The sequence below is a fragment of the Athene noctua genome, chromosome 2 (genome assembly GCF_965140245.1).
Source record: "Athene noctua chromosome 2, bAthNoc1.hap1.1, whole genome shotgun sequence".
Lineage (NCBI taxonomy): Eukaryota > Metazoa > Chordata > Aves > Strigiformes > Strigidae > Athene > Athene noctua.
The window spans coordinates 47,584,871-47,610,304 of record NC_134038.1 but is presented as its reverse complement, the minus strand read 5'-3'; the positions used below and the strand labels follow the sequence as shown (position 1 = coordinate 47,610,304).

Below are 25,434 nucleotides of genomic sequence, written 5' to 3'. Positions count from 1 at the left end.
AGCTTTTCACACTATTAAAACATCTGCCACTGAAGGATGTTACTGACTTTGCAGTCCTATGTCTTCTTTTAGTTTGGATCATCTCTATTGGTGTGTCTTTCTGTAGGATATGAAGCATTAGCTGGGGAAATGTTACTCCAGTTTGGAGTCACTGAGAAGATGGGGATGTGTATTCTGTATTGATTAAAAAGAGTATACATACAGGCATTAAAATTGGATCCACCATACTATTTGTGTTATGCTTGGGGACTGTGTTCTTTTTGCATTTATATTTAGTGGGTGGAACAGATGGTGAGGACAGTTTATTGTTATGCATTCATGAAAATGAGCCCTATTTCTATACAATTGTCCTTTAAAACAGGGCATTCATTGGTTTGAAATGGAGTCTTTGCTGTACTGAAATGCAGTATGTTGGAAATATGTGTTGGAAAAGGTTATCTTGTGCTGAGTGCAAAGTAATCCTTGTCTCATTCAGTTAGCATTGTCTGCTGGAAAGTAAAAGGAAAGTGCAAGAATGTTTGTGGGAGGCTATGACTGAAGGGGAGCTTTTAGAATTTACAAATCTGCTGCATTTTCATTCATTTTTATGTTTTGTGGGTGATGTTATAGCCTTTCAGAGGAGACCTCTATATGCCTTCCAAGAAATCTAAAGCATAATTGCATTATTTTTATTAATGTTACTGTTAAATAGTTTGTAGCATTTGAGAACTTCCTAATAATCAGTATGCCTAAATTCCTCCATTTGTATAATGTATTTATTCTTCTTAACATATCAGTTGTAATCCTTGCTGAGAGGTTCAATGTGAATACCAAATGCCATCATTGCTCATAGCAGTGAAATATTCTTTTCAATTGATTTTTTAGAGATTCTGCTAGAGTTTGTGTATGATTTAGTTAAGACCTGTTTTATAGCATCTTTGAAATATTTGAAAGTACAACAGACCAAAACTTGGAGGAGTTCCCTGGCAGGGGTTAGAAGCTTACCAGGAGTCCCCACTTCTTCCATGTTAAGACTGAGAGGAAGAAAGAATTGTAGTACTATTTTATACCTTGAAGCAGGTAGTAGTAATTGCTCTTTAAGGAACTTTAAAAAATAATCTTTTAAATATCCTAGAAACAATAACAAAATGAGACCAGACAGTACCTCCAGTGGTCATCTAACTCATTCATCAATCATAGGGAAAAATAAGTTATACACCTGTTGTTCCTGAGAGGTATTTGTCTAACATTTGTCTAAGTTTTCCACTGATGGAGGCTGTAATGCCTCCCTGTGTATGTAATCCACTGTCTCCTTGTCCTTGGTGGTTGAAAGCTCTCTTTTCCCAGTATCTTAACAGAAATATTTTACTCTGCATGAGTTTAAGCTTGTACCTTTGCTGTGGACGGTAAGAAGACAGGGTTCTTTACCCTGTGCATCAGCCATTTAAGTATTTCTTCTTCCCTCTGCTGAGTCTCTATCTAACTCATTCCTGGGTTTGTATTTTTCCTCACAGACCCTGTTTTCTAAACCTCTAATAATTCCTGCTGTTGCCTTCTGTGTGTTGATCATTTTAGATCATAGGTTCTTGTGAAAATTCTAAAAAATGCATGTTTTCAGACACTAATTTAGCACATTAAATATTCTTATCTCTATGATCATTGTCTATTCACACGGAGTTTTTAGCAGGTGCTATGGGACAAGTTACATAGGTCAGAGTGCACTGCAGATGCGGAGCATGGCGAGAGAAGCTCTCAGTAATGATTGATTCACATCAACCTCGTCAAGCAGCCTTTTGCTTGGAAATAGATGCTTATAATTATGTTGATGACATGACAGGAAAATTTTCTGCTGCTGCTGAGTTGAGTTGGTCTCTTGAGCTGGAAGTAAGAATATGTCAGCTGTGATGTTGACTGGAACATGAATCCTGTAAGAACTCAAGAGTCAAATGCAGGGAATAGAAAAGAAGCTGTTAAAGACACCTAGAAGCGGCTGTGTTACCCTTCTCAGAGTACCGTTTCTCTGGAGCTTACTGTATTATACAATAAAAGCTAAAAACTTAAAAAGAAGGATTGTTCTTACTCTCTTCCTTTATTTATGTTTAAAGTTATTTCTGTTTATTTACTCCAGGACATTTGAAATGGACCAAAGCTGAGGATATTGACATAGAAACACCAGGATCTATTCTAGTGAACACTAACCTGAGGGCTTTAATAAATAAACACACCTTTGCTTCTTTACCTCAGCATTTTCAACAATACCTCCTGCTTTTGCTTCCAGAAGTAGACAGGCAGGTAAGTAGCATCATGAAATATTTCTTTCTTTAATGAGACTTTTTACAGTGTGTTTGCATAGGCTGATTTGATTGACTAGGAATTGTTCCAAGAAAGAATAAGAAGAAAATTTCCATACTTTCTTAGGTTAAACTGTTAGACGTAGAATGACTGTAAAGTTTATCTGTCAGCCAGCTCCTGCTTCCTTTCTTTCTGAAAACTGCATCTCCCTGAGATGTCTAAATGGAAACTGGCCAGCAGATCTTATGAACTTGCCAAATCTCTTAATTAGCTTTTCTGCCTATGGTGTTGAAGATAAACTTCTCATCTTCAAGACTTTATGTTGAGTCTCTTCATCTGTGGTCTTCCTGGGCACTCTGCCAGCAATGTCCAGGTCAATATTAGTTCTGTCAGTTTCCTCTCCTCCTCACCTTTCACCATGCCCATGGATGCATCTGCTCAGCTCCAGTGCACTGAATCCATTCATTCACACTCTTTGTAAGGAAGTTCTTGTTCAGAGCTCACACCTGTAGGCTCATACAGGTTGTTAATTGGTTCCGTTGAGAAGAATGAATTGCAGAGTAACAGAGTCGAAATAAAAGTTCAATTCCATGTCATTTTCTGCAATGTTTGGTCCTTCCTGCATTTGTTGGTTGGATTTCAGGCTTCTTGGAGCAAGAAAAAAAAATCTTTCCAGCATGTCTAGCAGTTAAAATAGCAAAGAGGGCCCAAAACAATTTCATTTATGCACTTGTCTCACTTCTGGATTTAAACAGTCTTACCAATTTCAATGGGGAATACTCATGTACTTAATTCAGACATATTAACTTTCCCAAATAGGTTATTATATTTTCTGCAGATGGTCAGTATTCCTCTTTTTATATAGTAACTAGAGAATGCAGGTCACTTAAATGGCTCATTAAAACCTGCATCTTAAATCAGTATGTTAAATGCCGTGGTTTCATTTCTTAAACTGTTTGTAGTTAGTGTCTTCCACAGTAACCCACAGTAATACAGGGGAAGGCAGTGCAATATGAGACATAAAGAGAAAGAAAAATTGTATTGATGTACATTTACTCAGCCTCTTGTCAGATTAGATGTGTATGTTGTGGACTAAAATTATGCACTTTGATAATGGAATATTTCAAAAAGCACATTAAGACCAGAAACAATGTAAATGTATTTATTCTTAAACTCCCACAAGACAGTCCAAGTCAATATTGACAAAGTTTAAGAGAACCTTTTTCTCTGCTGTAAAACAGATTTTAATTTTGTGCCCAGCAAATATTTTCCTGATAGTTTTGATTTGTTTTGTCTTTCTAGTTAATTTACCAAAAGAGATTAAAAAAAATCCAAACCTACTAGGTAAAATCATGTTTTCTCTCCAACTATCAAAGATCCTAGTGTTCATGAATTACATTTCAAGTACAGGGGCCTTATTTAGAAGTTTCTTACTTTAAAATTTATTTTTTAAAATGGATCCTTTATTACTGACAAACCATTTACCTTCTTATCAAGATTCTTACAGCAGAGCTTTTGGCAAGAATATCAAGAGAGTATTTGTTGAATTTAATCACTCCTCACTAATTAAAAGCAGTGCATTTCTTTTTAATTTTTATTTCAGAAAGTGTTCACATAATACATACTTTTCAGGTGTTATTTCAAAGGCCCAGCATTATAATATTGGACACTGTTACCTCGCAAGTGAACTAGTCACAAAAAAGTAGTTGTTGTGAGACATTTACAGGAGTCTGTATGACATCTTCTCACAGCATTCTGTAGGTTTGTGTAGCATACCATGTTTTAACATGCATTTGGAAGGCAGGAGTCTCCATTCGTCTCTGGAAGATTAATGGAAATGTTTGTCCTCTCAGTGTGATAGTTTGAGGATTGTCTTCTGGTGGGGAGTGAGATAGCCCCAGATTCTCACTTTGCAGAGGTCTTAGAGAAAGAATTGCATCCCTTTTCTATGCCTAAAGAGTAGCATCCCAGATATGGACTGGCGAAATTGAACTGATACTCTCTTCCTTCCTGTGCAAGTGGAAAACACCAGTGTAGTGCTCAAGGATCAAGTGACAGGGAGAGAGAATTCCAGCCAGGGAGCTCTGGTGAGAGTCTGGTGTTGGTCACTCCAACGGCAAGGCAAGGGTATTCAGTCTTCCTCTTTTATTTCTGCTGTCTAAACCAAGTAGGGCATCAGGCAAACAAAAGGGGTGTAAAACTGTTATTTCAGTTAGCTGCTGTCTCTGAAGGTTCAGTTTTGTTGTTTTATATTGTCCTTTTCTTGTTTTGCCTGGCAATTGCTACTCCTGCTCTTCTGGCTCTGAAGTGTTTCCTCCCTGTGTGCTGCTCTGCAGTTTGCTGCTGTCGTCCCCAGAGAAAGCTGCATTTTTGTGTTGTCGTGTGGGTATAGTATGTGAAGTACTGTAATGAATGGCACTATAAAAATGTAATAGAGTTATGCTATTTGTGTATATATAGTGATCTGTGAAATAAATTACTAATGAAGTGCAGTCTCATTTAGGCTTTATTACTGCTCCACATAGAAAAACCCTATGATGAATGATCCTTTGTCATTTCTGCCATAAACACCATTTTTCTGGGCGGTATAACTCCTCCTCCTTAAATCGTACTGAGCTGAAACTTGTCATGCATGTGTCAGTTTGAATAAGCGTTTTTAGAAACCATTAGTTAAGGGAGTTGAGGTTTTCTTTTAATTTGCATGCAAGTGTTTATGATAAATAAATGACTTCTCTCTCAACCCTGGTTAGTCTAATATGTTTTTAGAAAGTTCAGGGCCAAGTCAGGAGCTTCTTGGTGTGTGTTTTCTGATTTTTTTTTTCTTTTCAAGTTTTGTGGCTGCTATCAGGGAGCCATGGGAGCCCATGGAACACAAGGCCTTAGGATAGATGTCCCAGAATGGAAGAAGTTGAGAATAACTGTGCTAATGTTGGTGCTGTCATTTTTCCTACTCCAGCCAGAATTTTGACAGAGTGGAAGTGTGGGATCATTACAGGGTTTTTTTTCTTAGGAAAAAATAAATTTTCTCATCAGTTACACTTGAAATTGATTTCAGCTTGTATATTAGTTTAAATTTTATTTTGATAGCAGTGAGGCTCATGTATAAATTTCTGTATTCAAAATGTCTATAAAAGAAACTGGAACAAGTTGTCATTTATGGTATATATGTTTTATCAAGGATTTTGTTTGCTTTCATTTGGGTTTAGAGTGAAATAAGATGTGGACGTTGTTCAAAGAAGCAGCTGTGACCCAGACTTGTCTGTTTAGCAGACTGCTCCAAAATGTTTCATCACCGGATACTGGAAAACTCATCTGAAATTTGAACATCCAAATTTTTAGATCTTTGTTAATCTGTATGGACTCAAAGGCTCAGAAACATTAAAGCTCATCTGATACAGAAGCTTTTTGGGTGATCCCCCAGGAGACCTAGATGACTGAGCTGACAATAAAGAAAACATGTATAGAAAGTATATGGAAAGAATCTGCACAAAATATTTCAGTTGTCACAAATCCCAGCAAAGTATTTTTCTTTTCAGCTCTAATTAGAACATTCTACAGCTGAAGAACAATGCAATTTTCATCAAAGAAATACCTGCTTCTAATATTAATACAGCAAGCTGATAATTACATGTAACAGAAGCCTTCCTGACCACCTCTCAGCAAATATTCATCTTCAAAGCAGGAAGTTTCTCTCTGTATCTAGGTTGCTATACTTCATCATTGCCTCTTCAAATATTAATTAAACAATGTATGTTGTGCAAGAATGAATAACAGGTCTGTATGACTGGTTACTGAAAAGGAATGGCAGCTGGCAATATCTTGTCTACACCGGCTTTCCTTGTTGCTGCTACTGGGGAGTCAAATTCCTGCTATTAACACTGGGGTATGGGCAAAAGAATAGGAAATAAGCCCATCAGGTGAGCTTCCATGAAGAGAAGTGCTGTCTTGTCTGAGTAGTAGTAGAAGTCTTAAGTGATTTTACACATCCTTAGAGCGCTAAAAAAAATGTTATTTCCTGAATGCCCTGAAAAAGTTTGTCTTTCCAGACTCTACAAATGCTTGTCAACTGTCTGATCTTTGAGAATTTAACTCCCTGTCTTGTATTTTCTCTTCTGGTAATATCGGGTTCTTCTGAGCATCTTGTGGTTTGCATCTGCCCTGCCCTTTCACATGGGATGCAGATTTCTTCCTGCAAAAACATCCACAAAGGATCTCAAAGCCTTCTCAGACTTGTATGTTATGTTGCAGTGCCATTTTATCTGACTCAAACCTACTTATGAAGAGCATCTAAAACAATAGAGGATATCCTAGTAAAAATTATATCTTGTCTTAGCTTTACTTGTTTTATGAAAGAAATTTACCAATCTTTTATTTTATTTTCTGAATCAATCTAGTTTATAGATAGTCAAGGTAGTTACTTAAATTCAAAATCATAAACTTAAATATTCTTAAGGAGATACTTAAGCCATGCAGTATTGCAGAAGTGCCTGTGAATATTTCAGGTTTATAGTAAGCCAGCGTACTAGAAAGAAAAACATGACATAGAAATCAAAAGATTCTAAAGTGGGTCAAAACCCACCTTAAACTCTTTCTTTTAATTTCTAAATCGGTGAATCTGAAAAGAATAGCTTCCTCTTGGGGCAGTGCCAGTATTGTTTTTATGTGATAGCATTACAGCATCCTGTCATTTTAAGGTCAGTGCAGGTTCTGTGTTTCTGTCTTCGCCTACTCAATTTAGGTTGATGCTGGCACTTCTAGGTTGATTATATCACCTTGCAAAGATTCCCTCTCACCTTGCATTGAAAAAAAGCACAGCTTGATGTCAGTGATTTTCTGTTTAAAATCGTTAGAAGTAATTTGGGGGAGGTTATCTACAGAATTCCATTTCAAAACCTCTTTGCTTTCATGTAGTATGAATCAGCTTAATATTTGTTCCTACCATTTGAGCAATGATAACAAAAGGTAACCATTGTTTTTGATGTGCACAAATTACTCCTACTCCCAAGCACATCAACTTGAGTTCTGCAGTGGAGAGCGGGTAATGAATAATACACAAAACTCTTATGCTTGTAAAAGACAAGGTCTGGCATGTGCCATTCTGACACTTAAAGAATAATGAATAAAATAAATACTATTTAGTATTTATCTTACTGTATATTCATTTTATATTAAAAGAGAGTAAGCAAAGCTTTATTTTCACAGTTCCTTCCTTGTAGCAGTGTAACCGTCTTCCTGCTTGCTTTAACTTCATCAGTACTTGAGGATTATATTTGCTATTGGACTTTTCCAGCATTTTCTTTATAAGACATCCAAACTGCAAAAATCATTCTTGTGTGTATTATTTGCTCCCACGTTTGTTTTACATTTCTCTCCATAGAATTATTCTGTAGTAGTAGCTAAATGGTTACCTTAGCTTACTGAGCTGCCTTTTCTGCTAATACTGCAACGTTTTAGATTTCCTTTTCAATTCTCTATCATCAGTAGCTTTCAAATATTTATTGTTATGTTCCTGTAAATGTTTGAGTTTTACACTGAAGTAGTTTTAGGGTTATGACAAAAGCACTTAGTTCAGAGAACACTTGCAATAGAAGGTTAAATGTAACATATGTCTTCTGTACCTAAGCATATTTAAAAAGCTGTTAGATTGGCACCCCTGTGTGTGTAGTAATTGAAGGTCATTTTATGTCCCATTTCTCCCTTTAACTGACATTTTTTCTTTGGTTTTATTGGTTAATGTGGATAGCGTGGTGTTGTTGGAATGTGCTTTATTTGTACAGCTTTATTAGGGTAGTTTTAATGTAGGTATCTTATAGACTAGATGGATGAAGAAATTCCAGAGCATTTAAGCTGCCTTTTTAATAAGATTCTGGGGCTCTGATTCCTGAACTTGGCTAGCCAGGGGTGTTCAGAGAGGTTACTAACCCAGCTGGCCCCTCTGTCCTTGTGCTGCAAGTTAATACCTTTTTTACCAGACACAGCTGTATGGATGGTGTATCTGCACATTTCCCAGTCATGTATTAACAACAAACATCAGTTTCATTTTACATGAGTCGAAGGCTGAAGGATTTTACTTAAAAACCCCTGTTGGCTTTAGCTACAGGAATACTCTTTTAGCTTCCCTAGCGCAGTCCACTAAGGCTTACTGCAATTGCATTGCAGTCTGGCTGCTCTGATTGATGTGGTAATGGAATTCTTGTTTGCAGTAATCCTTACAGGTCCTCCTCAATATCAGTACTTCTACATGTGTGGATAGGAGGCTTTACATTTTTGATTAAGTGTCATGTTTTTGTATTTCTGCAGGCTTGGTCACTGTATTTCAGAAGTGTGAATCAGTGTTTTCCACCATGCCACATCCATGTTGTGGTAGTTCTTGTTTCATTTCTAAAGCCCTGGCTTGTCACATTTAAAGCATGTCTCACCTTTATGAACAGGTTTTGCAGAGGTGTTAGCAGAACTATTGCAATTGCTTTTGTCTGTAGCAAGGCTCAACTCAGAACATCTAGCAGGACAGAGCAATGGTGCTGTGCCCACTGAAAGCTGAAAATGCAAAGAGCCACAACTCTCTGCATCATCCTTTTCCATAAGTCCTTCTGATGTGTGAGGGACCCTGTGCTCATGGTTGTTCTGAAGCAAGCTAGTGAAGCTTTTGTACCCCTCTCCTTCCCTCCATCCAGACAAATTTTATAAAATACAGTGCACAGTCTTAGTGCTTAAAAAAGAGAGGACCTTGTATGCAATACCAGTTCTGTTTACATTTGACAGAATTATTAGTACTTTTTATAAAGAGAAAATAATTGATAAAACACCTCTCTTCCAGTGGGAAAGTACTTGCATGAGTGCCTTTTTAAACGACTTTGTGCTAGGAGCTGCGTTATGAGAGTATAATTAATATGTGGATGTCAATGGTAACATATATGATCACGGGGGACTGTCATGCTTCAAATTATGTAGCTATTAAGGTTGCATTGCACTGCTGCAGTGTGTAGTGTTTCAGCTCTTCCTTCCTTGCAAAGTGCTAATAATTATGTGATATGAGTTGGTCTGCAGTGCCTCCAGTGTTGCCACTGTAGGGCTGCACTGGAATTAAATGGAGAACAGAATATTCCTGACAGTTCTGAATATGAAGACAGACAAGGACTTGAAACAGAATGTTGGATGGAGGTGCAGTGAAAAGAAGAGCAAGCAGAAGTGATCCATCCATGCTTCTGCCACAATCTTCCCATCTCTCCCCCTCTACTCCTCTCTCTCCTTTCCTTTCTCCCCCCCCCTTCCCTCTTCCCCCCTCCTCTCTCCCTACCCCCCTTCCCCTCAATCCACCCCTTTCCCCTACCTTTTTTAGTATATTTGTTTTGCTTAAATAAAAAAGGGAAAAAGAGGTTGAGGGTTTTTTTCCTAAGTATTTCATAGGATTGGTATTCTTTGTCTTTGAATTATTGAAACTCAAATTTCCTTTAGGTTGTTCTCTCTTGTCTTAAGGACATACAGCCATTTTTTTGCACAGAAGGGCAATGTTTTCTAATGCCTAGAGAAAAGGGATTGGATGCAGGGTTTTCATTTATGACACTCATCAAAAATGACTAATTTTAGATGTTCATGTGTAACATCCCCTCAGTTTCTGCTTCCCAGAGTCAAAGGTATATTCTTTCATTTTTATCAAAAGCTAGATGAATAGACCCTGGCTATTTATATCTTTTCCTGTACCTTCCCCAACATGTGAGCATTGCTGGATAATTTAATGTTTTACTTAATCAAAGTCTCCAAGCATCTTTTTTTAAACAAGTTTCATACATGCTTGCCTTGATCATGATCTAATATATGATTTCCTATTTTACCCTTTCTTTTTCCAGGCTTATTTGCCTCTCCTAGCACCTTTATAAATACTTATTGTTTGTTGCATGTCTTGACATGCTTGGGATTGGTACTTGTGTGATGTATGTAATAGAAAAATAAATTTTAATTGTAATTTCTGTAATTTGAATGCAGTTAGAAGGTACTGTATGCTGCATATTCCGGTTTTCCTTATATTTTGCTTGGGTTTTGCTTCATTTTAAAACAATGCTTTATGTTTTCATTTTGCCAGATTTATTAGTGTCCTTAAATTCATTTAATTTCTTGCATCTGAGCTCATCCAGATTGGATTCTATTGTCTTTTTTGACACTACAGTGTATTGGAATGAATATAGCTATCCCACTTGTCTTCTTGATTTAGACAAGGTCTAAATTAACAAGTCACATTTCATTTTGAAAACATATGTTTGTAATTCTTCAGTCTTACTCGGCATATTTCCCACTTTAGTGAAGATGGAAAAAGTCTTTGTCTCTTTCTTTAAAAGACTCTTCTTCCTTTTCTCTTCTTGTCTGAACCAATTATTCCTATAGAGGTAGATACTCTCTTTTTCATCCTTTGATTTACTTCTAAGTTTAGTCTGGTTGGTGTTTAAAGGACTAAAGTAATATTCAGAATTGCTTTCACCATCTGCCTTCAGAATCTGTCTTTTCATATTACGTTTGAGGACAGACTGTTTATGTTACGTCGATGATCAGCTGAGAATGACAAGAGTTTTTCTTATAAGGACTGATAACTTCATAATCAGAAATTAATAAAACTTAGCCATATTCTGCATCAGGTTATACTCTGCTGCAAAAAAGTAGGGCCATGGAAGAGAGATTATACAGAAAGAACATTAGCACTCGGGTTGTGTTAAATCAGAACTGCCATGAGAGACGTAGTGTGAGCTGGTATCTCTCCGTGTCACCTACCTAAAACATGAAGTTGAGGTGGCTGAGTTTGTTGTTCTGGGATCAGCTCTTAAGTGAATCCATGTATTGCTGTCTACTGTATTCCTTTGTGTTGGATGTATCTGTATTGTGTACTTTGTGTACTTCTCCGTTTTACTTATAACTGTTTTGTGGTCACAACAGCAAAACAGTCCTGGTAGTTGCGTCTTGTCAGAAGCAATTTTCTGATACTCCTGTTTAGCTACTTTAAACTCAGAACCTCTTGCATTGTTGGCTTTAAGTACATAGAAACTGTTTTAAGAAAGGATAGATTTTTTCTTCAAAGTCAATAGCACTGTATGTAAATGTGTGCATGTATTTTTGTGTTTGAGATGAGCCTCTAAGTATTCCTTATCTTCAGGCAAAGAAACAGTTGCTATCCTTTTGCCTCTGTTTTTTGGCAAGCCCTGTCTGTTTTTTTAAATGTTCTGTAGCTTCCAACTGCGTTACTTCTTCCACATTCCTACCATCTGTGTCCTCAAGACCTGAAATCATCAACATTTTGTATTACACTTGGTAATTACCAAGTCCTTTACTATTGATTCCCCTCCTTTTTTTTGCTCCTCTCCAATATTATACTGTGCCTTTTTCTGCATGTTTCTCCTCCCTTTTTTTTATGTCTATCAAAACCATTGACAAAAATTTGCTTCTTTTGAGAAAAGACAGTAGAGAAGACAAGGGGAGTGGTTGCCCTCAAGGGGAGTGGTGTATGTGTATGGAGCTCTTCTGCTGGATGGATTACAGTCTGGTTCAGATCTTAGGGGTCAGGGTCAGAGGAGAGTCAAGTGGCATGGACATCACTGTGTTGGGAGTTTGCTAGACCATCCGATCTAACTCAGCATTGGTAAGGCCACACCTAGAGTACTTTGTCCAGTTCTGAGCTCCCCAGTAGAGAGAGATGGAGCTACTGCAGACTACAGTGAAGGGCCACTGAGAGGATTAAGGGACTGGAGCATCTCTTTTATGAGGAAAGGCCTTTGAGAACTGGGACTTAGCCTAGAGAAGAGAAGGATCAGGGGAATCTTACCAAAGTGTACAAATACCTGAAGGAAGGATGTGACAGAACCAGAGTCAGGGGGCAAAAACCAAAAGACAGGAGATTCCGATGAACATAAGGTAAAACTTTTTTTTAATGAGGGCACAGGTTGCCTAGGGAGGTTGTAGATTCTCCATCCATGGAGATACTCAAAAGCCACCTGGACATGGTCTTGGGCAACTGGCTCTACATGACCCTGCTTGAGCAAGGGGCTTGGGCAAGATGACCACTTCCAGAGGTCCCTTCTAACCTCAACTATTCTCTGATAGGGTGAGAAAGTGGATAAACTCTTTAAATAGCTTGAGGAAGTCTGCATCACACACCTGGTTCTTAAGGGGACTTTAACCTCCCTCTTATCTCCAGAAGGGCAACACAATGGAATGCATACAGGGAGATTACTGGAGGGTGGCAAGGTACTTCTTGACTCTGGTAATGGAATAGGCACAGTTAAATCTGCTGTTTGATAGCATAGAATAGCTGGTTAGGGGTGTAATAATAAATGGCCGTGCTAGCCATAGCTATAGTGACTGTGGAGTTCAAGATCCTGAGAGGAGTGAAGAATTAAGTGGTAGTAGACTGAACAAAGAAAATTTGGGACTGTTACTGGGTGTCTGTGTGTGATTTATTGACTATGAACACATATGCAGCTGACATAACGCCTTCTTTGCCTCCATTTTCACCAGCAAGATCTCCCAGACCTCTGAACTTTGTAAAAGCATTCAAAGAGGGGAACTGCCAACAGTAGATAAAGGCCAAGTCAAGATTACTTGCAAGAACTTGACCCATAAAAATCCATGGGACACAACAGACTGCATCTAAGGATGCTGAGAAAACCGGGTAATGTCTGTGCGAGGCAACTCTCTATTATCTTTGAAAGGCCATGGAGATCAGGGAAGGTCCCCAATGAGAATGAGAAAGTTCCCCAATGAGAAAGGAAAGTTGTACCCATCTTCAAAAAAGGCTAAAAGAATCCTGGTGTCTTGGTAGGCAGTAAGTCAAATAAGAGCCAGCACTGAACCCTGGCAGTGAAGAAGACTGGCAGCATCCTGGGCTGAATGAGCAGGACCACAGCCAGAAGGTCAAGAGAAGTGGTTATTGATACCCTTTCTTTCAAGAAAGACATTGACATATTGGAGCAAGTCGAGTGGAGGGCTACCAAGATGATAAAAGGACTGTAACACATGAGAGTTGGATTTGTTCACAGAGGACAAGAGGAGGCTGCGAGGGGATCTAATGGGAGGTTGTAGAAAAGATAGAGCTCTTCTTGGAGGCACACAGTAATAGCATTAGAGGTGATGGAAAGCTGCAATGTGAGAAATTCTAATTTCATTATCAGGAAACATATTTTCACAGCAAGGGTGGTTAAGCACTGGAAGAGATTGTCCAGAGAGGCTGTGGAAGCTTTATTCTCAGAGATACACTGAACTTAAGTGGGCAAGGCCCTAAACAAGCTGCTCTAAGTGGAATGGCTTTGAAAATTTCATGACCTCTGGAAGTCATGCCCAACCCACATGATTCTATGTATGATTCTGTAGGTGATATCTACTGCTTTTTCCTCAGACCTATCAGAGAAAGCATGTAGATTGATATAATTTTTTCAAAGGTCCATCCTGGTTGGTGATCATTTTTTTGTAATCTTCTGGGCTTATTGTTTATTTCCTCTCCCCCCCCACCCCGGATTTGAAATCTACATTCTGTATGTGTGAAAATCTGGAGAAGTACAAACACAGCATGCGTTCAGTAATGGTCTAATTCTTTATTGTGATTTAAGATGATGTGTTAGTATTCTTGTTTTCCTTTGTTAGTATATCTCATTTTTTGCCTGCCCCCTGATTTTTATCCCCATCTGAAGTGTATTATTATAGTTTAATAATACGGCCAGGTTAGTACGTTCAATCTGGTTCTTTCTGGTCTTGTGCTTTAGATTCCTGTCTATTTTTATTTTTTTTTTCCCTACACTGACATAATTTGCAAGGGTGTACTTTGCCTTAGCATCATTTCTGTAAAGAATTTGCAGAACTCTTTATTTCTTGAACCAAACGTGTGCAGCTACTAATCTAATAAGTTTTTGAAGTCCACTGTTTTTATTTTGCTGTTACTGTGTGGCAGCTTGAATTCAAGGTGTTTCTATTTCGCTGTTCTCAACTTTCCTATTGGGGCCTCTCACACAGTTTTGGTTTTTTTTCAGGTCCTGGTAGTGCCAGTGGTTTATCCCCATATAGTTCCTTTTTCTGGATCTCCAAATTCTGCTTCCTTGCCAATTCTGAAGGAAATACAAATTATCTATTACACCTGCAGTTGCTTCCTGTGGGCTCTTGAGCTGTCTTTTTGTGGCCATTTCCCTTACCATTTGAGGTTTACCCAGAAGTTTGGAGGTAATCCAGTACTGGAGGAGTTCTACAGTAAGGTAGTCTAGGCTAGACATTGAAGCTTAATGGTGGCAGTGGGACTCTAGTGTAGGAAAGCATACATCATTTTGCACTGGAAATAATGATGTGGGTTATTCCATTGCTAGTTTCTAAACCAGATTTGAAAAGAAGATATGGTCATGATTATGGACAGCTCAGCAGAAACATCTGTTCAGTCAACCTTTAAGCAACAACAGGGAAGCTGCACTAAAGAAAATACCCTTTCATTAAATAAATAGTATTAAGTCATCATCTTGAATATTAAGCATGGCCAGTTTACTTCGGAAGCTGTGGAAAGAATCCAGAGAAGGGCACCAAAATTTAGATGAGCTGTAAAAAAAAGTTCTAAAGAAAAATTACTGAATTTGGGCTTTTTAATCTACCAGAGCCAAATTAAATGTGAAGAGTGGCAACTTTAATAACTCTGTATTTCATACAATAGGCAACTAACCCATGGAAGTCTTTTGCATACGAGGAGTTAGCATTGATTCTGGCAGTTAAGTGATATAAATAGAGTTTAACTGATATAAATAGGAGATGGTGGATGCATACATACAAGTAGTAGCCATAAGTAGACTGAAATATTTAGGGAAAATAAAAATTCCCTTTTTCAGTCTTATGCCAGCTGAGCTAAATAGAAATAGAAATTTTTTATTTGACAGCTTTTCTAGTAATTGCCTATTATGTGATCTTTCACAAGCTTTCTCTACATGATCTATTCCTTGCAATTATCAAGGGTTAGTTCAACCTCAGATTTGATCTGATATTGTTACCATATGGTACCACTCACATATTACTGACTGATGAAAAACTTTGCTTAACATTGAGTTGTGTAGCAGAAACACCATCATCAGAAATGCAGCCATTGTTTAACAGAACTTAAAGATTTTTTTGTGACAGTTACAGCTGCTTTTCCTTTTCTTACCCAAGCACATTCACACTCATTCTCTATTATAGACTTGCCAACTGTTAGAGCATCCTTTTAGTTTGGTCTCATTTATCACAATCACTTTGAATGATAGTTGTATAAGTGGAAAAATAACTTTTAGATAGGTAATGGCATACTTGAACAGTCAGCAGTATTCTGTAGGAAATAGAGAAACTTCATCAATGATTTTCATACTGGAAATACATGCAAGTTCACTTAAAAGTATTTTTCAGATGGATAAAAGTTAAGTTTTTTAATTGCCAACTATTACTTCACAGGGAGAGCTCTAGCTGTGGAGAACTCCTTGACATAATTGGTTCTCAGGTTGTTAGCCAAATTAATGAACAGGAGAATCATTGTTTTGCAGTGTTATATAGAATTTAGTCTTACATAAGTGCACGCAGATCTTGTTAGTTTCTGAAGAATCTGAGTCAGAAATTAAACAGTCCAGAAACTGACAAGAGCACATAGAGGAGTAAGATCTGCTCCCCTTTTTAGTGCCTTGTCCATTTTGCAATGGTAATATTTTTTTAGAAAGCATTGGTATGGACGAAGTATGTGCCTTTATAATGCTACTCTCTGCAGCCATTTTTCATTTCCCAACGATAATTTCTGACTCTTGGGCTTAATGAGAAGTCTGTTCTATAAGGATGCCACATTCAGCCTCAAGAACAAAAAGTTTCTAACTTGGCTTTTAATATGCCTCAAGCTACAATATCAACTGCTCCTTCCAGTCATCATGAAGCATAATTCTGGTGGCTGATATGACGGGATTGTGCTCGAGAAAGATAATTCCAGAAACTGAGAGAGTGTGTCTGCAATACAAGCAGAGTCAGAAGACAGTGCAATGCTCCGTGCTGTGACATCCATTTAAGATATTCTGGAATTATTTGCAATTTAAGGTTAAAATCACATGCAGGCAAAGCTAAGCCATCATCTTATGAAATCGCAGTGTTTCTGAAGGTCATTCTGTCCAAATGAGTGGTTGTTTCCGATATGAATCATGAGCTGTGATCAATTACTCTAGATTGCATCAAGTGACTCCATTGGAAGGGCGTTAAGAGGCTAGAGGCCTTGAAGACAGAATGCAAGGACTGACTTGGCCAGAAGAGAAATGCCTGCAAAAGTGTTTTTAGTTTTCTTTTAATGGTAATGTAATAGACTGCAATTTGAAAACCGTGAAGCACTCATTTATTTTTAAACTTCTTTAGCATCTTTTATATCTTGACATAGAAAATATGCAAAGAAAAAGACAATTTATCTAGTCTTCTCTATACTAAGGCAGAATCAACAATGTCTGTTATTCTTGATAGATATTGTCTAAAAGGTTTTTTGGCTGTTCAGTGATGGGGAATTCACAGCCTCTCCAAATAAATTTAGTGCTTATTGTTTTCACTGTTAGAAAGTTTTCACTGTTCTTCTCACTGTCTAATCTGAATCTCTCTCACTGCAATTCTGACTATTATTCTTTGTTCAGTTTGGCATCTACATGGAGAGCACGGAGATTACTGTGTTCATTTTGCAATAGCCTTCAAACATGAAGGCAGTAACCCATTCCCCATCTCCCTCTTTCTTTTTCTTGAGAAGCAGCCCTTATTAATATAGTCTTTGTAGATCTAGGACCTTAAATCTGTGCTCAACCTCATTTGTCTCCTTTGGACTTTGTACCAGTTCTGAGTTGCAACAATCAGAATCGAATGTGTAACTCCAGCTCAAGTGATAAGTAACACCAAGGAGAGCAGAACTGATTTCTGTGTTTCTACACAGTACTGCCATTTATAACTTCCAGCATTGTGCTTACCTTCTTTGTAATTTTATGGGAAGGTTGACTTACATTCAGTTTGTGTTCAGCCCATGTGCTTCTACAGAGGCACTGCATAGCTGCTTAGTTTCTTCATTTTGTATTTCTCTTGTTATGTATTACTACGAGAGTCTGAAACTTCTGCATTTGCCACTATTGCAATGCCCTACTGATCTGTATTGTTTCCAAAGTAATTCTCAAATCCATCAAGAGAATTCTGATGAGTTTTAGTTGTAGGTTTCAGTGTACTCAGTCCCCGTCTGACTGATGTTATTTGCAAATTCCTTCTTTTTTTTTTCTCATGCCCCTGAAATACAGCCTCCTAGCTGATAATAAATAAACAATAGTTCCCTAAGCAGATTTCTGAGTATTTCTGTAGCAATTTGTACAATTCATATATCCTAGCTTTGCTTAAGAAAATGTCATGTGACACAGCATTGTTAAAATCAAGATATAAAACTTGTGCTGTTTCTCTTCTGTATCACAAGGCTTTTTATGCTATCAGAAAGAAAATAGACTGACTTGGCGTGACCTATTCTTGACAAATCTGTGTTGGCTGTTGCTCGGCTCCTCGTTAGCTTCTAGGCAGCTGTGTATAGTGTGTTATCTTGTGCTTTAATCATTGCAGATCTCTTCAGAGCTTGAAGACGGGGAGCAAGCAAGATATTTAAACATAGGCTTCTTGTGTCGATTGAGATGTGCTGTGGTATGTAGTGCAGTACCCAACTTCTTCAAAAGGTTATAGGTTCCGTCTAGGTTCTGGGTTGTATCTACTCAGGATGTATCCATATGAATATCTTAGGACACCCTAGGGCATCTCAAAAAAGAATCGGTTGTCCGTGTGTAGGCCATAGACTTATTCCAAAGCTGGCTTAATCTGTAAGTCTTTAGCTGTGCTTATCTCCTTTAGACACAGGTGATACAGATGTGACATATAGCTAGCACATATAATTTTGCAGTTGTCCTCTTCACTGCTCTGAAATCTGTCTTTTAACAGTTGAGAAATAGTTTCATAAGTGGACATTTAACAGGCTAGTCCATCAAGCCCAGGTGATTTGAATGCATTTAAGTAATATATATTCAGCTCCTTGCTTGTTCAAGAGTGTGATCTTACCCTTTTACCTTTTGTTGCTGGTGTTAATTGTATTAAGCACTTCAATGCAGCAGATTTGTGGTGAAGAAAGTTGCAAAAAAGGCAGTATGAACATTAGCTTTGTCTCCATATCCCTCTAGTTTTTCCTCTGTGTTGCACAGTGGACTTTTTCTTTCATCATCTTTTTGCCCCTAATGTATTTTCTTAGTACGTTCTCTGGAATTATTTCTTCTGGAGTTTGATGTGTCCCTTGCCAACTGCGTCTAATTTCAGCCCATTATCCCATGTTCTGCTGTGGGATTCTTGCTTAGTAAGTTGACCTCATTTCCATTCCCTGCATGCTGTGAGATCAACAGTGAGGTCCAAACTAAGACAATGTGGTCTCATTGTACAGTCCCCATTATTCCTTTGCAGGAGGCTTTGCACTCCCTGTGGTCAGTATTGTTTATTTAAAGAACTGTGAGTTTTCTTTAACTCCTTTTTCACTAGCACCATGTTCTTGGGGATTCTCCCAACTACTTCTGCATTTATGAAAGTATGCCTACTTAAAACACCTATATTTTTTTATTGCGTTGCCATTTCTTCTTTTTTTCCCAAACAACCTTTACTCTTTTATTACTGTCAGTCGTATGAATTATCAGATGTCCATTTTGCCCTTTAAGTCAAAATGCTGATTGTCAACTAAATCTTCCAAGTCCTCCTACATACCATTTGTAGTTCTTGCATTAGTGTTTAACCATCAAAGACTGAGAGAAATGTACCACTGTCATCACACTGGCCCCTTCTTTAACTGCTCCTTTTATAAATAAACTTGTTTTGGCAGTGGTCCACAGAACAGTATTTTATTTGATTTGATTTGCCCATACTCTTGGGCCACGTATATAAATACGGCATTAAAATTTTGGAGAAATTAGCAAGTCTGTCTTTACAGGATGTCCCTTTCCTCTGTGAGGGCTGTTTTCCATCTTTGCTTACCTATTGCTGTATCTCTAAACCTTCTTAGGTCATCACTCCATGGGTGAAGAAGCCAAAGGTGTTCTGCCTATAGCACCTATTTCTGGCCCTATTCTTAGATTGAAGGTAGATGGACATCAAACTTTAATAACCAGTGAAATGGGTAGATTTTTCAGGCATCATACCTACCAAGACCTTCATGAGGTTCATCAGATATGCTCTGTTGCCCTCGCCCGCCCCTTGGAATCTCCTTTGGAGGTGGTGAGTCTCTTGGACACCAGGAGCACTGGCTTTTCTTAACCTGTTTTTCGGATTGGTTCCTCTTTTTCCAGAACAGGCTCTAATTTTGGGATTACCTTGCTCTGTATATAAAGATCATATAAAGGTTTGGCGGGTTTAGCATAGAGAGAATTTTTTATTCTCTGATGGTATGCTTGGGTGCATTGTGCTGTTGCATCTGAATTTCAAATTCGCCAGTCACACATGTAAACTAGTTACCCATGTCTGAGACTACCTGTTTAAAATTACATGTGCCCATTTTAAACATGCTGTTCAAGGGGAATAAGAATGTAGTCTTTGGTGTCCAGTGTAGCAGATGTGGGTTTATAGCTGTTGTGTCAGTGCTCAGGAGCATGCTGTCACTGCTTATACATGGAACATTTTGTCCGAATGTATCTGCAGAGCTTATATCTAGTTCTGCTCTGTGTGACAAAATGTGTCTTTTTTAAGTTCTTCATAGTTAATGACAAGGTAGATGGCCTTTAGAAACACATTGCCTTGTCTTCAATGCTATGCTTTATAAGCATTAACCGTAGTTAATTTGGTCATTGATTTTGTTGTTACTCTTGTCTGTTGTTGCAGTATGTTTCCTCTTTGTAACTTTCCTGTATCCAGTTTCTGAGCTGTTTGACACAGATAGGATTCACCCCTAAATGAAGACATCCTAAATTCTATGTCTGCAAGTGTGCTAAGTGTCTAAACTCCCATTACAGACAATGCAGATTGAGTCAGTACACGAACAAAGAGCCTGAGGAACTATTTGTCTCACTGCAAAGTAGATGCTGACTTGCTGGTCAGCCAGATAGTCCTCTGGGCTCTGTTCACTGCATCGGCTAGACCTCTGTTGACTGTAATAGGCAGTAGGAAACCTAGGCCACGTCTAGACGTTTACATAGATTGTTTTAATCTTAAACTGAATTCCAGCCAGGAATGCCACCACCCTCCATTACTTTTTAAGTTACATTTGTATAGAGCTGTAGAGTTTAAGGCTTGTATGCTTTTGGCACTAACACTATAGAAATCATTAATAGCAAATATTAATCTTTGTCATCAAGGATAGTTTTTAAAGTCTAAGTTTGGATATTGTTTTTTTTATGACTGCTAGCAATCACTCCTATTCACCCCCTCAAAAAATCCCAAAAGCACTTCTAAGTAGTGGCCTAAAGCCACTGATCACAGGTGGCAAGCATCCAGTTTTGGTGGTGTAAAAAGATACTTGATACCTGGGACCTGCTTGTGAATTGGTGTTGTAGTTTAACCCCAGCCAGCAACTAAGCCCCACACAGCTACAGCTGCTCGCTCACTTCCCCCCAGTGGGATGGGGGAGAGAATTGGAAGGGTAAAAGTGAGAAAACTCATAGATTGAGATAAAAAACCAGTTTAACAGGTAAAGCAAAAGCCGCACACACAAGTAAATCAAAACAAGGAATTAATTCACCACTTCCCATCAACAGGCAGGTGTTCAGCCATCTCCAGGAAAGCAGGGCTCTATCATGTGTAACAATTACTTGGGAACACAAACGCCATCACTCTGAACGTCCTCCATTTCATTCTTCTTCCCCCAGATTTTTACTGCTGAGCATGGCATCTCATGTCATGTATGGGATATCCCTTTGGTCAGTTGGGGTCAGCTGTCCCGGTTGTGTCCCCTCCCAACTTCTTGTGCACCCCTAGCCTATTCAGTGGTGAGGTGGTGTGAGAAGCAGAAAAGGCCTGACCCTGTGGAAGCACTGCTCAGCAATAAGGAAAACATTCCTGTGTTATCAACACTGTTTTCAGCACAAATAAAAAACATAGCTCTATAACAACTACTATGGAGAAAATTAGCTGCATCCAAACCAAAACCAGCACAATTTGGCCAAACTTATTTTTGCATTCTGTCTTAGACACACTGCTTCATAAGTCTTGAAAAAGTCTCAGGCCTATTAATATAGTTGATAGCTATAAATAGTTATTGCTTACATCTGTATTTGGGTGGCTAAAGTAGTCTGAGTAGGTAGCCTATTTTAAAAAGTGAGGACTTCAAAAGAGAAGGCAGTTCACTCTTGTTACAACATGAACCACCAAGCTTAGTGTTAAACACCATAAGATCTTTTTTTTGCTGACAAAGACACTGTGGCATGAAGGAACAATAAATGCATCAGACTTCATGATTACCAGTAAGAAGTGGTGGAAATTTATGGGATCAACAAACATGAATTTGGACATGGTTGGCCTACACAATATAATGGATGTCTAAGAAAAGCACAAAAATTAGTCACTAAAGTGTGTGTTCCAAAGTATTCACCTGGTTCACAGTAGTCTGCATTCAGAGAATGTCCAATTGGTAGAATCTCATGCATGTTGAGACATGCATTGTGTGGTTGCAATCTCTTCCAAAGCTTACTATCACTTTTTACTAGATTTGATAGCAATTTTTAATGCTTTGGGGATTTTGTGGAGCAAGAGAGCATGTGGTACGCTACAGACATATCTGTTGATGTTCTCTTTGGATTTTGGTTGCTGACTGGCTTAGGCAGCAAATGTAGAGGCCCTAATTAGGAGTTTCATCTTCTTTGTGCTTCCTTTACTGTTAGTGGAAGTAGAGAAGCTCTTCCAGAGTGATGATACAGAGTACCTAAATGGAGTGTTTATTTCTGTGTACTTGGACTCAAACAGTTCTCTTTCTTGGAGGGAGTTCCCTTAGTATTAGAGATTTTGTGGCAGAAATACAGATAGTGGTCTTCCCTGTCACCTGTGAACTTTTGTTCTATGATCGTCAAGAATAAAACGAGCTAGGCCTGGCATGTTGTATAGCCAGCTCTCCAACGTGTCTGCCTTCAGAAAGTCAGTCACTAAGGTTGTGGCATCTTCAGATGCTGCATTTGCTCTGTACATTCATCACAGGTCAGTTTGATACTGTGCCCAGTACTGGAACATTTGTTCCATGTTACAAAACAGCAGTGGTGTCTCTTCACATACATAAATAAAATGTAATTTTTTTTTCTGTATGTGATATAAATGCTGCTAAATTTTTCATTTTTAATATTTTCAAAGCTTTAATGCAGAAGTGTCAAAATGTATTTTCACATACCTTCCATCTTTTGCACATAATTCCTTTTACGTACCTCTGGGAAAATCTCTGAATTCTAGGACTGTTCTTCTGCCAAGATAAAATATAAAAGCACAGAAGAGGGTTAGTAGGAATTTGTAGAAAGTGTATAATTTCTTGAGTGGTACTGAACACTTAATTTGGATGAATCTTCACTTCTCTTGCTGATTTTGCATACTACACAGGAACTATGTATCATTAATAGTTTTATAAATACATTAGGAGAATTTTGAAACATTTAAAAGACAGAAATAATATATTTGCTAATTCTCTTTCTGTAAACATTCTAGCCAAGAACAGATAACCTACTAGTACACACCTGTGCGGTACTTGCTGTTTCCCTACTAAACCACCAGTGTGCATCTTCAGGTTGAGCTACAGAAATAATCCCTGCCTTATTGTCAGAAGAGAATTTTCAGTGGAACTTGGAGGAAAATAATTTAAATAGTTATTCATAGAAAGTTGACTCAGTTCCTTTTAAGATTTAACATTTGCTTTTTAATGCAAACAGATGTCACGCTTTAGCGGATATGTTTTGGGGTTGCATGTGGGTGTTTTTGCTTTCAATAAAAAGAGAAACTTTTAAAAGCCATTGTGAATTCTTCACAGAAGTATTAATTAGAAAACATAATTCTACCATTGTGCCTAATCAGAAAAACAGAAATTTAAAGCTCAACAGAATAAAACTTTCCAATAAATGTTTGTTGTTCCAGCTCATTAACACACTGTCTCTGTTGGACAGCATTTTTTAAATACCATAAAAATTAACAGTATATTTAAGAACTGCTTTATTGGCATGTTTCTTCAAATTCTAATTTAGACCTAGTGGTTAATTGAGCTGTCTCTTTCATCAGAGCATAGAGAAGTAAATATACCCTTTGGCTTCAAACTTTTGAATTTCCACTTTAACTTTTGGACTTTGGTAAAAATGTGTTCTCTGGGTGAGGTAAGAAAAGATTTCAGTAGAGGCTGTTAACTAACACCGTAAGAGGAAGAATTCAGAGTCTTTCCAAGTTTTAACAGAGCAGAAAAAAATGTCATTTCACATGACTAGGGTATTGAGAAAAGGACTAAAACATCTTTGTTAGTGGTGTTGTTTCGATTGTTTCAAAACAAATAGATATAAAATTGCTCATTTTGTGTCTGTTCTAACTTGTTCAAACTTTTTTCCCTGTATAGAAATCTTTAAGTGAATCAGAAATACCTAAATGATCGAACTTCTTGTTAGTTTAGTTTGGGTTGTTTTCCTCATTTACTAGTGGATCTGCTTTCTGCTTAGTAATTTTTTCTTCTCACAACATTTTGAAAATTTCTGTCTCATTGACTTTAGCTCTTTGACCATTATGAGTTCCTTTAGTTTTTTTGTCCTCATCCTTTTCTCTTTGAGCTTTAACTGACTGAATAAATTCTTCCTGTTGTATTCCCAGCACAGGTTTTCTTTGATCTCAAATTTCTTAGGAAGAAATTCACTGAGGCTGGCCAACTCTTTATTTCCTACATGTTTTTCCATGGGTATCTCTTACCCTAGGTTATGTGTACCAAGTCTAAATAATGATGACTACTTTCATGCATCTCTCCATAGTGTTTTAGCCTGAAATTATTCTTTCATATCATGTTAAAATAGATCACGGGAAGCTTCTCCTCTAATTAATTACTGTGTTTCCACCTTCAGTATCATTATATGCTCTTCTGTCTAGATTTCGGCCGTTCCAGCTACTTAAAACTTCCATGAGTTGTGTGACCCCATGAACACAGGTCTCAGGAAAGGTCCTTCTCTTGTCAGTTCATCAAAGGCAGTGACTATCATGAAGTCAGCAGTGGCTTCTTCTTGAGTTTGTTCTTTTAACCTAAGCATCTTTAACATCATATTTTTGATCTTGTGAACATAATTCCTTAATACTTACAAGCTGTTACAGTTAATATTTAAAGTGGTCAGTGCAACATGCACCTGTTTTCCAGTGCAGTTCACAAATGATCTGTTGTTCCATTGCTAGTTGACCTATACTAATTTTTTTTCTTAGATAACCCACTGCAATCTTCTAATTCTTCCTTTCTGCTATTCTTCTAGTTGCTTTTTTTCCTCCTTTTTTCTTCTACAGGTTGGCATTTTTTTACCACTACTTGGCATTCTTTTCTGGTCCACAAGAACTAATAAACTTTACCTATGACCTTGCTAGCATTTGCTTTCTGTTCTGAAGTTTCAGCCTGTGCTTTTCTCTCAGGTGGAGTTAACTTTTGAATTTGGTCAAACCTCTTTCTAGCATTTAGCTTGGGGTTTGCAGTTTATTTTTCACACCTTAAAAGAAATTGTGCACCAAAAAACTTGGCACTTTTTCCCAAGTACATTAGTCAATAAAAGAAAATATGCAGTAACTCTTCCTACAAAGCTTGCTTTTCTCCTGTCCTTACAACAACAGGGTTACAACTAAACTAATACTGTTCTTCTTGTATTCACATGATAATATAGCTTGGCAGTCTTCAGAATGCTCTTGATTTATGCAGCCTAGTGAAACAGCTCAATCACACTTGGCTACAGTTTCATGCTGAAAAGTGGCATTCTCTTTCCGCCTCTTGTGGTACATTCCAACTTTGCATGAGATGTAATGATTGTATGGCCTTAGGATAAATTGGATCATCTTGCTGATTTAACAGAAAATTATTGTCTGCGAATTATTACATTCCTATGAGATTTGTTGATCTGCCTAGTGTTACAGCTACACTGCCATCAGCTAAGCAGTGGAGTTTCAGGAGGACCGTGTCTTTCAGAGTCCACCTGAGGTTAAATGAGGTTAAAT

At 37.8% G+C, this 25,434-nt stretch overlaps 1 protein-coding gene across 1 annotated transcript in view; it reads left to right on the top strand.

Annotated features, from left to right (window-relative positions):
- ASXL3 (ASXL transcriptional regulator 3) overlaps positions 1-25,434 on the top strand; it is a 132,861-nt gene that overhangs the window by 91,595 nt on the left and 15,832 nt on the right. The window contains exon 8 of the mRNA XM_074899018.1: positions 2,108-2,271. Coding sequence (XP_074755119.1) covers positions 2,108-2,271 — 164 coding nt within the window. The remainder of the gene's footprint in view (positions 1-2,107; positions 2,272-25,434) is intronic.